The 17,330-nt window shown below is 44.0% G+C and overlaps 1 protein-coding gene across 1 annotated transcript; it reads right to left on the bottom strand.

Moving 5' to 3' along the window:
- Znf354c (zinc finger protein 354C) lies at positions 1–6,976 on the bottom strand. Its single transcript, XM_032911810.1, has 3 exons — positions 6,818–6,976; positions 6,195–6,287; positions 1–5,107 (listed from the first exon to the last, which is right to left on the bottom strand). The coding sequence occupies exons 1-3, from the start codon at positions 6,960–6,962 to the stop codon at positions 3,678–3,680; spliced, it is 1,668 nt and encodes a 555-aa protein (XP_032767701.1). The 5' UTR covers positions 6,963–6,976; the 3' UTR covers positions 1–3,677.
- Between the last annotated feature and the right edge of the window lie 10,354 nt (positions 6,977–17,330).

Below are 17,330 nucleotides of genomic sequence, written 5' to 3' on the forward strand. Positions count from 1 at the left end.
TTTACAAATCACTTTTGCCTCAGCTTTTATTACATTGAAACATAGGTACAGACAAGTTTAAAGGGTGGTCACAACAATTCAACAACCACTGATGGATCCTACAGTTTCAATTTAAAATATGCTGCAGACATTATGATTTGTCAACTTAAAACTTTTGCATGCATATGATAGGGAAATATAAAGTCAATACTTTACCTAGTCTAAGGAAGCATACCACAGTATCTAACACCTATTTTTACCTGTGTATTTCCTTAATATCCCCCAAATGTCTTATAGTTCCTTCTGATTTTATTTCTCAATAAAAGCTCACACTTTGCACGTGGCTGTCTCAGGCATCTTTCTGTTCTAACATATTAGCTATTTGAAAAGTACAGCTTAATGATCATTTCCGATGTCTCAAACTCTAGATCTGTCTATTGCCATATAATCTACCATGTTACTCTTAATTCTTTGTAAGCAGGAAGATAAGTCTAGAGAAGGTATTTCCATAGACATTTACTAACTGGTTTGGCAGGATATCATAAATAATAAAATGTGCTTCTACGGCCTCAGGGGAAGCCACAGTGGCCGCTGTGATGAGGGGACTTCTGCCTGCAGATCTCAGTATGAAAGCCAGGGCTTCTTTTGCATCTCCTCGCTGTACTCTTGTGGGATTATGCAATGTTCCTTAACTGTCTTTCATGCAGTAGGTTTTACTGTCAATCAACATTTGCTAGATTTAATGATAATGACCGTTGTTAAATGGCTTTCATTTATTGCTTTGTATATATTTAAAAGATGCTTTTCTTCAAATGTTATAAAAAGCTTTTCTCCCTTAACCTTTAGAAAATATTATATCCAACCCTGTCATGGGTATTTTGAGGTTTGAAGTGCCTTAAGTTTGATCAAAGGATGGACCTTCAAGCTAGTCCCTGTGTCTACTCATATCGATAACCCTAAAATGATGTCTTGTAATAAAAATATCCTATAGGTGCACTTACATTCCCCTCCTACTCCAAACATGCCATTGTTCATTTCGTCAAGGAGTCCTGAATCCTTTTGGAGGCAATGGCATTTGTAAACCAGTGTAGTGGGCACTGAGCAGGCTCACTAGGTACAAGAAGATATTCGCAGCTTCCCTTGGAGTCTTACTTTTCTTGCAAATACATTTAAACACATACAACTACTGTGATGAGCTAAAAGAAGTCAGTTAAGTGTTGAATGCCTGTTTAATTCTAATATTTTGCTCAGATGGAAGGGTCTAATTAATGTTCCTAGAGCAATTTCTAAAATGACAAACCAATGGGGTAAGTCAAAGAATGAAGGAACTAAGACTAGGGGAGACATAAAATATTAAAATAATGAGTAGATTGTTTAATATAAAATACTCATCTGTACATACCTAAATCCTGAGGGCTGCTGGTACAGCTCGGTGGTGGAGCATCTCCTGAGCATGTACAAGGCCCTGGATTCAGTCGTCAGCACTACACGGAAAAAAAGTATTAAAAGTTGTGTAAAAGAAAGGCCGCTGTACACGGAAACATACCAAAGCGACACTTCACCTGGACCCTTGCTGGCTTTGAGAATTTACGTATAGAGGCAGGTAAGGAATCAGAGATAGAAGGAGATCATGTTCTCAACTCTACTACTCAGACCAACACTAGAGGAAACTAAAGACAACTGATTACATTCGAGCAATAATATTGGAACAGATTACAAAACAAATAGTGTTCTTGAGCCTTGAGGATAGAAATGAACCTATAACTATCATAGACTATCAGAGCTGAAGGCTTTGATTCTTAAAAGGTTATAAGTTAAAGTCTCTCTGATCCTGTTCATAGCAGGAGACTCTGTCAACACTGGCCTTCTAAAATGCGTAATACACTGTCTGGATGACAGTCTGCCCACTTCTGTCTGTTCAGGCCAACTTCTATCGCACTGTAAGACTATCCAGCTAGATTCAAACCAGATCCCACTACAGACACAGGAGAGTCAGAAAAAGTCTCCTTTGGGAGAAAATTTTAATTTGAAACAGTAAATTCTAAATTAGTAAACTGAATCTTTTTTAATCACTAAGGGCTATAGAGAAAAAAAAAGTCCTAACTCTTTGTATATATATGTATATACACCGGCACATGCATATACATACATATATGTGAGTGTGTGCATGCAGCCATTCGCCTGTGATGATGTTTTGGCCTATGACAGACATCTATCACAATGGTCTCATTAGACTACAACCAGTCTGGTAAATCCCTACTTGTCCAATATATCAGAGCTGCCATGACTTCGTAACTATTGTAACCTCTTAGGCACAATGCATTGCTAATTTGTGCAAACAAACCCTCTGTGCTGGCAGTCAGATGACATCACAGCACACAGTTACATACAGTACATGACACATGGCGATGGTGACAAACGACATCACAGCACATACAGTTACATACATACATGACACACGGTGATGGTGACAAATGACATCACGGCATATAGTTATATATACATACATAACATACAGTGATGGTGACAACATCACAGCAGATACAGTTACATACATACATGACACACGGTGATGGTGACAAACGACATCACAGTACACAGTTATATACATACATGACACATGGTGATGGTGACAAACCACATTACCAGCTTACTCATTTGCTATACTATACTTTTATCCTTAGCATATACACATTCTACTAAAAAAAATTTACACCAAGCATGATGGCTCATGCCTTTAATCCCAATATGTGGGAGGCTAATGCAGGAAGACTGCAAGTTCAAAGCCAGCCTGGTCTATGTGAGTTCAAGGCCATCCTAGGCTACGTAGTGAAACTCTACCTAAAATAACCAAGCAAACCAATAAAAACAATTACTATAAAAAGTATGGCTATATGCATGCATAACAATTAGTAAGAAGAGAGACCAGGGATTTGAGGCAGAGTGGGGAAGAGTGTATAGGAGGGTTTGGAGAAAGGGAAGGGAGAAATGTTGTAATTAAATTATAAACTCATTTTTTTTTAAGTATGGTATGTTGATCCCCTCAAGATCACACTGATTGGCTGACCCAGAGCATCTAGGCTGTGTAGGAGCAATGATATTGTTATAAACATGAAAGTGCCTAATGAAGCCTTTTCTAATGACGCCTGTATCTATCCCCACTATTAAGTGACATGGCCATATATACATAAAAGTCCTAAATGTGTATATATGAATATATGTGCATACATACACACAGGTATGTTGTATAAGGGGCAATTCATAAAGAGCTTTATTGTTGATACACAACAAATCAAAGTATTCTTTTCCTCTGTAGTGGATCTGTCTGAATAGGAATTCTCCCTGAAACAGCTCACCATTTTAGGGTCTGAGGCCCCATAATTCTCCACATTATTAACTATATTAGAGACTACCTTGAAAAGAAAATTCATAACATAGAAGCTCTCAGAGAGAGAAGACCCTCTCATGAAACAACGCTTATACGCGACAGTTACTTATGTTTTGGTTTGTAAATGAGGCCTTTCATACTTTTTCTATGAATTTTTAACAGTTTTGGTAATAGTCTTTAAATGGTTGATGTCAGCATTCTCTGTACATCTGCTGTCCCTGGCTCAGCGGTAACCATTGCTGTCCAAGTGAAAAGGATAAATCTCTTGTGATTTGCATTCTACTTGCTCCTCTTCTGCTTGTGTCCTGGATCAGAGGGATGAATTAAGGTCCTCAGGCTTCTCTCCCTTCAGACACCTCTGATATGGAGCGAGGGATGAGCCATAGATGAAAGGTGTGCCGTATTCTTTCCATTTATAGAGCCTTTCCTTCAGGTGGACTTTCTTGTGTCTACAGAGGTTTGACCTATAACTATAGGCTTTGCCACACTCCATACACTTGTAGAGCTTCTCTCCAGTATGGATTCGCTCGTGTTCCGTTAGGAATGAATACTGGCTGAAGGCCTTTCCACACTGATTACACTGATAGGGTTTCTCACCAGTATGGATCCTCTGATGCCGATAAAGGTTTGATTTACAGCCAAAGGCTTTCCCACATTCTTCACATGTGTAAAGTTTCTCCCCAGTGTGAATCTTCCGATGTTCGTTGAAGGAGGAATACTGGTTGAAGGTCTTCCCACATTCGTTGCATTGATATGGTTTCTGTCCAGTATGAATTCTCTGGTGTTCGATAAGGGTAGACACACGTGTAAAGGTTCTCCCACACTGTAAGCACTGGCAAAGCTGTTCTCCAGTATGGAGTCTCTGATGCTCAGCTAGGGATGGGAACTGGCTGTATCCTTTCCCACACTCAGCACATTTATAAGGTTTCTCACCCGTGTGGATCCTCTGATGTCTGTGGAGCTTTGCTCTGCAGTTGAAGGCCTTGTCACACTCAGCACATTTGTAGAGCTTTTCCCCAGTGTGAATCCTCTGGTGCACAGTGAGGGTTGAACACTGGCTGAAGGCCTTCCCACATTCCCGGCAGCGGTAAGGTTTCTCTCCGGTGTGCACCCTCAGGTGTTTGATGAGTGTGGAGCTGCTGCCGAAGGCTTTCTCACACTCGCTACATTTGTACGGCTTCTCTCCGGTGTGGGTTCTCTGGTGAGCCAGGAGGGAAGATCTATGGCTGAAGCTTTTCCCACACTCACTGCATTTGTAAGGTTTCTCCCCAGTGTGAATCCTCTTGTGCTCTAGAAGATGAAGACTTTGGCTAAAACCCTTCCCACATTCACTGCAGACATAAGGTTTTTGTCCTGGATAAATCTGAAAGCTTCTCATTAAATCAAAATCCTGTGGTAAATCTTTCTCTGAAGTGTGATACATACCAGGGACCCTTTCTATGGGATCGGTCTCTTGTGAAACTCGTGCTTTACTCATGAACCAGGGCTTCTCGAGCTCAGGGTCTGTGGGAATTCCATCTTCACTGGTGACTTCCTTGGGGGAGGCTGCCCCTGCCTCGTGAGCTTTCTTTTCTTGCTCCTGAGCTGTCTCTAGCCTCTCATATTTCACAAGCTCTCCAAAGCTGATTTTCCAGTAAGCACACTTAGTAGATCTATTCTCTAGCAGCCCACGAGATGGTCCTTCAATAAAAACGTCTTGTTCAGGGGACGATGCTTCTATCTCCGGCTGAATCTGGAAATCTGAAAACAATTGGAAGAATTAATTCTTCCTTCGCTAGAAAAGAGACACGGATGCATCAGAAAGCCAACGAGAGTGGCAGCAACACCTAGAAAAGAGGTTTGGTGCAGCCTGGTCCCTAACCTGGACTTGCATCTGGAGGGAGAGTAGGCTGATCAGAGGTGAAGGGCTAAGGAGTAGGGAAGGATGAACTAGACGAAGCAGTGCTGAAGGTGAGGACACTGCAGAAGTCCAGACAGGGAAGGAAGGACTTAAGGACGCGTGGGACGCTGTGAAGTGACAAGCTGAAGCTGAGCACCATGAATCCCTCAGTTCCGCATCCCACGCTGCACCCATGGCAGCGGGCAGGCAGCGCCCTTCGCTTCCTTCTGCTCACAGCCAATCTCACTGCACCTTCCCTCATGATCCTCTGAACCCCACAGTCAACAACTGTAAAGTATTTAATTGTTTTTCTTAAAAGTGTGACTTCACATTCCACTGTAATTTCATCACAGCCTGTGAGAGGGAAAATGGTTTATCAAAAAGATGATGTTTGCATCTGCATCTTAAATATTACACCAGCCCCAAACACAACTGAGTTCTCATCTAAGTTCAAAGCATCAATCACAATGAAGACTACAGAATGGGCTGGCCGTGCGCACCACTCTCTCCTCAGACTGGAAGAATGGCAGGCTTTCTTGCTCTCTCTCATCCCTTTCCACCTTTCTGTTAGGCCAGAGGAGAATGATTTACTCATTTCTTCTGTAGCTGGCACCAGAAGACTGCATTCTCTTTGTAGGAATCCTATGAAAATCTAAGTTTGTGAAGTCAATTTGTCCTGAAGGTCTGAGTATCCCCAACCCCAAGTTTAGCTCTAACTCTACGTGAAAAGATTTAGTTTGAGTTCCTGTTAAGAGACGCTGAGCCTCCCTCACTCAATCTGTAACTGAAAATGGGTTCGCAGAGCATCACTGCATTTAGATGGCTGCATGTCAACAAGCGGCCCGCTTAGCACAAGAGGCCCCACGCCTCTCCACATCACTGTTCCACCGCCCTTTCACGACACACTCAGGGAGACTCCGGTGTCTCCACTTCCCACCGCTCACTCACCTAGGCAGGCGTCTTCCGGGGCTTCTCTTTCCATGCAAGGGTCTTGCCCTTTCTGCAGCTTGCCAATCACGGGAGGTATGGAAGCCTGAAACCCTGCTCACGGGAAAGAGAACAGAGCTGGGATGAATGGCCCGAATGGTGATCCCAGAGTCACTTCACAAGCCACTCACCTGACCTTTACAGTGGATTAACACAGGTTAATCACTTCCCAGGGGACACTGGGAATCTAGGGTAGAGGACAAGAAGCAAGGACCAACTCAAACCTAATGCACGGTCCTGGAAATGAACTTCTCTGAGACAGGGTATCCTGGACGGTTTTTAACACTTAATTAAATGTCTTATATGAATTTCAGATTCTAAACTGGGATTTAGTCACTGGCCTGTGGCAGAAGATGGTCTGACAGTAGGGTGCAAGGAAGGGCAAAGAAAGACGGAAACAAAAGATGTCAGAGAAAAAGTATACTTTCCACTCCACAGAGATTGGCTTTTCTCTGCAGCACAATGGAGTGGACACAGACGTTCTTCTACTACACTGCTCATGAGAGAAAACCCTTCCCAGCCAGGTGGTAGGTAGGGATCTCGTGCCTCCGTGGCAGACTCTCAGCCCCCAGGGAGCTCCTTACCCAGCGAGGCCAGGTTGCTGTAGTTCTCCAGCATCACCTCTCGGTACAGGGTTCTCTGAGCAGGGTCTAGGTGCAGCCACTCATCCTGGCTGAAGGACACGGCGACGTCCCTGAACGTCACAGGCTCCTGGAATAGCAAACCCATTCCTCCTTACCCCAGACCATCATCTTCATCATCTGGATGAAGGTGACACTGGGTACACACCAAGAAATTAAATCTACCCAAAATACTAAGTATTTTGAATCATCTAGTTATATAATTTTGTGGAAAGTTATTAACTATTTAAGTAAACAAGTATTTATTGAGAACCCCTGGAGTCAAAGCTGTGGGGATTTGGGCATTAAAATCCCTGACAGTAGCATATAAAATCCAAACTTAGAAGGGCTGGAGAGATGGCTCAGTGGTTAAGAGCACTGGCTGCTCTTCCAGAGGTCCTGAGTTCAAATCCCAGCAACCACATGGTGCCTCACAGCCATCTGTAATGAGATCTGATGCCCTCTTCTGGTGTATCTGAAGACAGCAGTGTACTCATATACATACATACATACATACATACATACATACATACATACATACATACATACTAGAATTTAAAGTGTTTCTAAGCAAGCATAGCCTTCCCACACTCAAAATCTAAGCAAAAGGAAGAAGACCAATATAAATCAGAACACATGCAGAGCAGTGTAGGAAAGCTGAGGAAAATACCAACCAAACAGGAAGAGATCCCTGGACAGAAAAGAAATCATTACTCAATAAATATGTTAGGGATGGCTGTAGGAACTTGGCATGCACTGTCTCCTTTGAATCTTAGGAAGACCCTCTAGGGAGGAAGCTAGAGTTAAAGCACTTTCCAAATGAAACACTAGGTGTAGAATGGCTAAACAACCAGGTCAGCAAGTTGACTCAGCAGGTAAAGGCACTTGCTGCCAAGCCTGGCCAACCTGAGTCTAATCCTTCCTGAGCACATGGCAGACAGCCAGCTCCTAGAGTTGCCCTCTGACCTCCACACTTGTATTGTGGTTCATAGACACACAATCGAAAAGTAAATAAACAGGTCTAGTAGCCTTCCCAAGGGAATACTGGGAAAATGGTAAAGCTAGGGTTTGAGTCCAAGTAAACAGACTTCTGAGCTGCTACAGACGGGTTTCTAGTCAATATGAAAATCAAAAGGATTTGCAAACTATGTGTATGCCAAAAAGCCAAAGAGTCACTAAGAAAGTAATTTCAGCCTGGCGGTGGTGGTGGTATATGTCTTTATCCTAGCACCTGTGAGGCAGAAGCAGTGGATCCAGGCCAGCCTGGTCTGTACAGTGAGCTCCAGAACAGCCAGGACTACACAGAGAAACCCTATCTCAAACAGATAGATAGATAGATAGATAGATAGATAGATAGATAGATAGATAGATAGATAGATAGATAGATAGATAGATAGATAGATAGATAGATAGGAAGGTAGGTAATTTTTTCCAAAAGAAACAGCTCCCAAAAGCTCCCAAACATGAGAGAGTGCAAGCCAGAAAAAGATATCTGTCTGTAACCCAGATGAAGGTGGTGAGCTTTGGAACGATACTGTGGGTGGGTATTTTATTGAGAATCCATCAACATGGGGAAGTCGTGTCACTTTAGCCTTGCACATTTACCACTGGGAATGACTCTGCTTCAAGCAACAATATCAGTACTAGGTGGGTGCATTCCCTCTGGGTATCAAATGCAACATTACTTCTAGTTACTGGTTCCTGGCACACTGGTTACAGGACCTGTGAATGTGACATGCATAAGGAACGGGACTCTGAAATTCTGTTTACCTTAAGGACTGAGACATGAGCAGACTATGTAGATTAACATGCAGATAGAGCTGCAGTGACGATGGCCCTTATTAGAAAGACTCAGCGTAAGCAAAGCCCACGTGGTCACAGAAGCAGTGACATAACTAACCATGGTGACTAACCGTTAGGCAGTGAAAAGGACAAGGAAACAGATTTTTCCTCCCGGTATCTAATTAACCAGCCCTGTGGACAGCTTAACAATAAAACAGTGTAAGGCTTCAGACTTTCAGAACTGTGAGGCAACCAATGTGTGCTGTCCTAAACAGTGAATCTGTGGTAAACTGCTGCACAGAAAAAGAAATAACACAGAGGTGAAAATGTAAGGATAACGTACGTGTCTATTAATACGGCAACGGATATGCAAACAATAATACACTGTTACTGGAAATGCATACGTACAGCCATTAAACAAAAGCCAGTAAGTCTGTACCCGGCACCAGACTCCACCTTAACATACTACTGATCTGTGTGAAAAGACAAGCTACAAACAATCTCTGACAAGCCTTACACATGCGTGCTTCTACTCAGGGCACACACGGAACACCCAGAATACTTCCCTAATTATCCTTTGGTGTTTGTGGATGGGGAAAGCAATTTTTCACTAATTTCTTAACATCCTCCCAACTTTTTCTATGTGTTTCTTTCTTTCTTTCAGATTTGTTTTCAGTGCTGGAGATGAAGCCCAGGGCTTCGGTCATATTAAACATGTGCTCTACCCATGAGCTACACACGCAGCCCCTAAGATATTTCAGGTTACAATTTAGGGCTAAAGAGACAGTTCAGTAGCCGAGCATCTACCTGTTAAATACGAGGCCCTAGGATCAGTCCCCAGTAACCACAAAACCAGGCAGAATCTAAGTAAACTTCTACATCAACCTTAATATTAGGGCTTAAAGGTCTAGATGTGAGTTGTCTGAACGGTCACTTGGTGCCCAGCCTAGGGCACTGTTTAGAGAGACTGTAGGAGTTTAGAGCTGTTGTCTGGCCAGCAGAAGTGGGTCACTGGGGTGGGTCCTGGAGGTGATACGATTTCTGATTCAGTGAGAGCTTTCTACTTCCTGACCTATCCAGATGTGAACAAGCTGTAGTGGACATTGGTACTGTCCTAGCCCAGTGTTCCTTTTCCTGCCATGATGGGCTGTAGTCCCTAAAACCATGAGCCAATAAATTCTTCCTCTTTTAAGTTGCTTCTGTCAGGTATTTTGTCCTAGCAACAAGAAGAGTAGTAGCTAATGTACACTTCTTTGAAATACCAGGAATTTCTAAGATCAAAGCACACATTCTTATTTCTTCTCCACAGCAAACATATTCCTTCTCTCACAAAATAGAGAAACTCACAAGTACACAGGACTTTCTCATTTCTTCCTTATTCTGCGGCTGCTGATCTTCCCAGCTGACACAGCCCCCAGTTTATGAGACTGCACCAAGCAGACGCCTGCTCTCTGTGCAGCTTTCACTTAAAGGCCAAGGAGACAACACAGCCAGACTGAAGGAGGAGGCCAGACTCCATTATGATCGTTCTTAACAGTGCACCGGGCCCCCGGGCCTTCCTCCAGCATCCCCGGATCTGTGTCCAGGATCTTGGTCTGGGGAGCCCTCTAAAGAGGTCCTCCCACTCATGCACTTACCTTTCTAATGCTTTAGCCTGAATTTCCAGGCAGCACAATTTCCTTTTTAGCTACCACAACTTCTTCAAGTATTTCCTGTTCATCTGACAACAAGCGAGCTGAATTCCCGTCTGTCTGGGAATGCTCTGTTTTGCCCCCACTGGATACAGACTTTCTTTCCACATCTAAAATGCCAATTGGCTTTTCCTGAACTCTGTCGATTCTGATGAAAAGCCAATGGTCAACATTTCTCTCTATGTAATATTTTTTGGTCTACTTTAAATTTTTTTGTAATTTGTCTATGACTTTTCAGCTCAGTATGATGAACAGCAACCATGAGAGGTCATTACCACAAATCATGACTACTCTAAGTGAGATGTGCTGTGCATATAAATGTTTAACAGATTGGTTTACACACACATATCCACACATACCTGTAAACATAAGTATACACATGCAATTGCACACACACACTCAGTATCTCAATAATTTGGATATACTGTATTAAACACAACACTAAGTTACTTGCTACTGTGTACTTCCTTAACATTATTACTAGAAAGCTTTAGGCACATGAACTACGTGCATGGTTCACACATTACATGACAGTGACATGTGACTCTTATGTAAACCGCTTTCTCACAAAACTGCCTCAATACATTTCAACTGCACAGTACATTTCACTCCACAGATTCTGTAAGTTACGTAACCACATCCCTACGGATGAAAATTTATGTCTTTATTTTTCGCCTGTACATGCTATATGCAGACTTGTGCATGTGTGTGGAGGCCAGAGACAGATGGTGAGTGTCTTCCCCTATTGCTCTGTACCTCATTTTTTGAGATAGAACCTGTCACTGAACCCGGAGCTCCCTGAGTCAGCAAGGTCAGCTGATCAGTGAGACAGAGGGTCCTCCTGGCCCCCCCTCCTAGTACCCTAAGGCCCAGTGTCTTATGAGGAAGCTCAGGATCTGAACTCAGGTCCTCATGCCTGTGTGGCAAGCACTTCAGCCATGGAGCCATCTCCAGACTCTGCAGATGAGTATTAGATAAGTGTTCTCTGATTGTTCTCACAAACACTACATAATGATCATTCTCCCAGCAATGTCCAGACAGAACACACCTGTAGGAGTAAGATAGACCAATGGTTCTCAACCTGTGAGTTGTGACCACTCTGGGGATCACATATGAGAGAGCCTGCATATCAGGTATTTACAATACAATTCATAACAGCAGCAACATTACGGTTATGAAGCAGCAATGAAGTAAGTCTATGGTTGGGGGCCAGGACAACATGAGGAACTGTATTAAAGGGTCACAGCATTGGGAAGGTGGAGAATCACTTCGAATAGACTGAACTGTTGGGTCAAAGTTGCCATGCACTTTTGATTGGAAGATGCAGCAAACTGTCCCTTTTCAAGATGGTAGCGTTACCTCTCACCTCACATACTCTTTGAATAATGTGCTATCAGTACTTCCCGACCAGGAAGAGCTCCCTCCTATGACCCTGTGAAGTGGCGTCTTATTTACTGTTCTGTGCTGGGATAAGACACCATGACTTCTGGAAGAAAGAGTTTATTTGTGGCTTACCGTTCAGAAGGAAATAGCTACACTACAATTACAAACTCTTCCCTAACTTCCCTTGCCTAAAACGAAGACTGTCTATACACCCTTGGGATAAGAAAGCTCTCGTGAAGAATCCCCACTTTGGACAGAGGGTAGCCCAGGCCAGAGCTGGGACTGTTGGGCACCGTATTCTGTTGGTGTTTGTCACTAATGTAGCACTAACCTTATGGGAGAAACAGGCTAAGCCCTGACAGAGTTAAAAGGATTAAGTGACAGGCCAAACCTACTCCATCTTGGGACCAGCCTCCATCTTTAAAAAAAAGCTTGAGAACCTGACGCACAACAGAACCTAAGCTGTACCCACGTACCAGGAAGGACCCTACAGTTTGTCCTTGGCCAGAGTTACCCCTTCAATACTTCCTAACAACTGTCAATCAAAGATTAACCAGATTGTTCCAGATGTTCTTTCAGGCCATTTGTAATCCATTCGTAACTGTATACGGTCTTGCTTCAGAGCACACACTTGTCGGCTTACAACAGACGACATTCAGTTAGATGCTTACTGGGATAGATCCTCCCTCACTTGACTTCCATTTCCTATAAAACTCTGTCCTGCTGAGGGTTCAGGGCTGCTCCGCCTTCCCTTCCTGTCCTGCTGTGTCAGCATTTGGGTTGGAGGAGAGCCCAAGTCCGAGCTCGTAATAAAGAGACCCTAATGCTGTTACATCGGAAACAGCTCCTCTGTGGTCTTCTGGGGTTCACGAATGCTTCCCAGCACAAGAGACCGCTGAGGATGAACCATCCTGCTCGGCTGGCTTTAGGCCCCACCTCCCATTCCTCTGGTAGCACTACAAATGGAAACATTAGCTCTGCCACTCCTCGGGATTTAAATTACCCAATGAAAAAGGGATGAATGCTCTGGCTTTACTAAGACTCATTAGTAGTGTTCCTTCTTCTGGTGAAGAGAATACACGCCCTACCTCTAGCCCTGGATGGAGACCTCACAAGTCTCAGCTAGCCTGAACTTTACCAACTACTGTGTCCTTAGGGCTGCTCTTTCACAGGATCCAGTTTCAATTCCCAGCACCCACACAGGGTCTCACAACCATGTATAACTCCTGTTTCAGGGGATATGGCAAACTCTTCTGGCCTCCATGGGCAACTGGCACGCATGGTACATAGACATACATGCAGACAAAGCATCCATACACATAAGAAAGATTAGAGATAATAAGGCCGGGTCTGTCGATCACCTGGCCAGTTTGCCTCTATCCGCCTTCTCACCCCCAAAGTCCGATTCACCTGAAGACATGCTAAAGCCAGGAGGACGAATTATCCCTTAGTGAAATAATGTACTCAGCCTTCCCAGAAGCCTCTGGGCAGCACCTTGTAGGTCTCCATCAGGTACCACTTTGGAGCTTGCCCAGTTTTCAGAGTTATTCCAAAAACTGTGACTTTTCCTGTTTACTTTTTTTTCCTTTTTGGCCCAAATCCTAAACATCCTTGGCATTCTGGGGTTCCTCACCTACTCTCAGAAGCTACCTCCCCCACCACACAACTGTTTGCTGTAGAGAGAATATCTTATGTCTGTATGGATATAGTACCCAAGTAATAAATTTGATGGCCTATGGCTTAGGCAGGAAATAGCAAGTGTGACATCTGGGAGGAGAGAATTCTGGGATAGTGCCAGGTGAGAGATCCACTCGGGAAGATGTGATGGGGCGGACATGGGGTACCTGGACACAGGTAATCAGCCAGGTGGCAGAACGTAGGTTAAAATAATTGGGTTATGGGGGCTGGAGAGATGGCTCAGAAGTTAAGAGCACCCGACTGTTCTTCCAGAGGTCCTGAGTTCAATTCCCAGCAACCACATGGTGGCTCACAACTATCTGTAAAGAGATCTGATGCCCTCTTCTGGTGTATCTGAAGACAGCTACAGTGTACTTATATATATAATAAATAAAATAAATCTTTAAAAAAAAAACTTGGGTTATTTTAGTTATGATCTAGTCAGGGTGGAGCCTATGGCTGAGGTATTGGTAAATATATTTTGAGTCCCTGTCTTATTGCTGAGAGAGGGGCTGGGTGGAAGAACCAGACCTAACGTCGACAGTTTGCCCGTCAGGCAGCTTGCGGACCTCTACTGCTGAACCTGCCTCTTTCTTGGACCCTATCTCACTCCTCCTGGCAGCTGCCAGGATTTACAGCTTGCCTTTCCTGTTACGTTCCTCAAACTCTAATAACATGTTCTTCAAGCTTCCTTCTGAGTAGATTTCTAGATTCTTTTACTAATGAAATTAAGAACCCAAAAGAAAGGACCAATTTCCCTGGAAACTGGAGGCCACAGAAGATATTTTAAAGTATGTCTTATGTCTGTATGGATGTGGCACCCATCGATAATAAATCTAATGGCCTGTGGCTTAGACAGGAAATAGGAAGTGGGACATCAGGGAGGAGAGAGAATTCTGGGATCAAGCCAGAGGAGAGATCTGCTGGTAGAGAGACCTTCATACCTCTCTGGCTAACAAAATGGAGTACACATTCCACCTGAAGGATCCCCCATTTGAAAAAAGAAAGCACCTGGGAGGTTTTATGAGATGGTGGTTATAGGGTATCATGTATTCTGGACCTGGTAGAATTCTTTGTAGCTAGGTCTGTTCCTTTAAAAAGTGTAAGAGGGAGATTTATGTATTTTTTTTCCTTGCAGGTCAGCTCCAAACTGGAGTTTGCATGTCCCTGTTAAATGCTAATTTTGCAAGGGAAAAAAGTGACAAGGGCAAAAAATGGAAACACATCCACATCTGAGTCAGAAAGCAATTTACAGAAAGACAAGCTTCACTTACCGTCCCTCGGGCAGCCAGCAAATCCACAGCCATTTCCCTTCTTAGTTCTCCTGCCAAAGGAGAGCTGAGTGCTGACCAAGTACGCCTGGAAAGGAAAAAGGTGTAGTAAGGAATTCTGGTACAAGGGGAGGCTTAGAGCCAGGAGGGTAAAGCCACCCACAAAGGGGTTCTGGAGAAATGGCTTGGTGATTAAAAGCACTTCCCTTGTTTGAAGAGAAGTCTGATTATCAGTACCCACATAGCTACTTATAACTCCAGGGGATCCAATATCCTCTCTGGCCTCCTGAGATACTGTGTGCTCATGGGCACAGACACGAACATAACACACATAAAAATAAATTAAGTTTTAAAACCCACCCACAGTGGTCTTAAGATCCCCCCAAAAAGCCACCCACTGTAAACACCACAAACCAAATGATAAGAATGCTGATCAAGCCAGCCTGTCATATCCCTTCGGTATATTAATTACACTTCTACTTTCTTACACTGATCCCTCCACACCCACCTACAGGCCTGTTAGCGCCTTGTACAAAAACCGTGGCAATGTTAAAAGGTTGGATAAGATTGATTCAAAGTACAAAGGATAATGTGTCCAAATTCTCTGCCAATGCTGTGTCTGTGTACCTCAAGAACTTGAGTGTTGGCTGTTTGGGAATTCTTGGAACTGGTCCTCTGTGAAGCAGAGGTGGGGCTGTGCTGTCGACGTGGCTGAGGTGGACAGTCAAGGAGATTCCCGTCTACCCAAAGTGACAAGACATAGCAAGCAGCACAGATGGGAAGTAAATTCTGCTTCCAGTCCACGGCTCCTATCCAGGCTCAGCGAATGCTCGGGTCACACTGTGCCTTGGTTTCTTCATCTGCACCATAGGCACAATGAAGGTGCAAGGGGCCTGTAACTTGGTATCAGATGCGCTAATTCATTAAGTTAGACTAGACTGCTAAGTATCGGCTGTTGATTTTAAGATCCGCATCGCTAAGATGCTAGAGAAGATGCACAGGCCTCCAGCCCCGCAGTCTGGGCCCAGTCGCGCTCCGTGGCGGGCCGAGCCTGTTGGAGGGTCCCCGAGCTAGAGGTTGCAGAGCAGCCGCCAGGCCGCGCCCGGCCCGCCGGGAAGCCCACCGCCCGCTACGCCCCGCCCGCCCCCTTCGCCCCACTCACGGACGCCGGCGCTGGCTTCCGCCGCTCTCAGTACGAGCGGTCACGAGGATGTCGACCCCAGACGCGCTCTTCTGGCACAATCACAATCACCTCGGCCAGGAGCCCCCCAAAACGCCGCGAGCAGCCCCGCCACCGGGAGAAGCCCCAGAGAACTACTATTCCCGGCATGCCTCAAATCCTCTCTGACTACACATCCCAAAAGGCACCGGGGCCAGGAGAGTTCTGAAAGCTGAGTCGGAGTGTGGTGCATTGCAAACCCAGCAAACCTGGCCTCTCTCAGTCAGTTCTCAGACTTGTTTGCTAGAAGGGTGATGAAATGATGTGACAGGACAAAACCGGAATTTAGGGTTTAGGAGCTAGGTACCGATAGGTACCAGGCCAGCTTGACACAAATGGAGTTGCAGGACAGCGAGGGCTATATAGCCGGACTAAAATCAAAACCAAACCAAACCAAAACTCTAGGAGAATCTGGTGTAGCCCACATCACTAACTATGGTAATTTAAATTATTTTACCGTGTACAATACACAGAAAATTATGTGACATGGTTCATGACATGCAGCCCAGGATGGTTTCAGAAACCAGGAGGATTAAAAAGTAAAAGTAATTGATTAAATGCACACGTTCAGCCTTTTGATTTTTTTTTTTTTTTAATCCACCTAGATGCTGAATCCTAAAATCAATTGCCATTTGGTTGGGGCAGTAATAGACCTTCAGAGATGCTGCCTATCCCTAACTTTTGGGGGTCTTTTGGTTGGTTTTTTGTTTTTTGGGTTTTTTTTTGTTTGTTTGTTTGTTTCGTTCTGTTTGTTTGTTTAAACAAAATACATAATCCTAACTCTCTTAAGTATCTTTCTGATCTGGGAAATCAGCCTGAAGAACAACAAAAACTCTGCAGTGAAGGCGTTTAAATAGCCCCTCATGGCTGACCTGAAGCTCTCTCAGAAGCCATAGTCTGTTGAGAGAAAATCCTGATTCTGAGGTATGTGTTGCCTCTCTCAGTATCACTGGCCATAGATATTGAGATCATATCCTACAAAAGCAATTGTCTCTGTTTTGTTGTTGTTGTTGTTGCTTGTTTGGAAGTCCCTGTTCTGAAGATAGCACGTACTTTAGTTACAGGACATGGAACATGGAGAAATCAGCCTTGGCCTGAGCTGGAAGATATCTCCATGCTAGCTCACTTTCAAAGCACTCAAAAGCACTGTGCAGGCTTCTGGCGTAGAGCTGATATCAATAGTCTTGTGCAGCTACAAACATAGTATGGGTACAGCCAGGATTTTCCATTTTCATTTAAAGCCTGCTCCATGGGAGAAAACATATTTTCTAGGGCAAAACCTGTGGCTGGAGAGATCCTATTCCCAGTGGGGGAAACTTCTGCTGTTACTTTAATAGGTATTGCATACCTTCAAAACACAGGAATAGATTACCATGGCTATTAACATTGGTTATGGGAGAAAAAAATTTTAAGTGTGTGTATGCTCATATGAGTTTAGATACCCATTAAAGCCA

This window comes from Rattus rattus, chromosome 9 (assembly GCF_011064425.1).
Source record: "Rattus rattus isolate New Zealand chromosome 9, Rrattus_CSIRO_v1, whole genome shotgun sequence".
In the NCBI taxonomy this organism is placed as follows: Eukaryota; Metazoa; Chordata; class Mammalia; order Rodentia; family Muridae; genus Rattus; species Rattus rattus.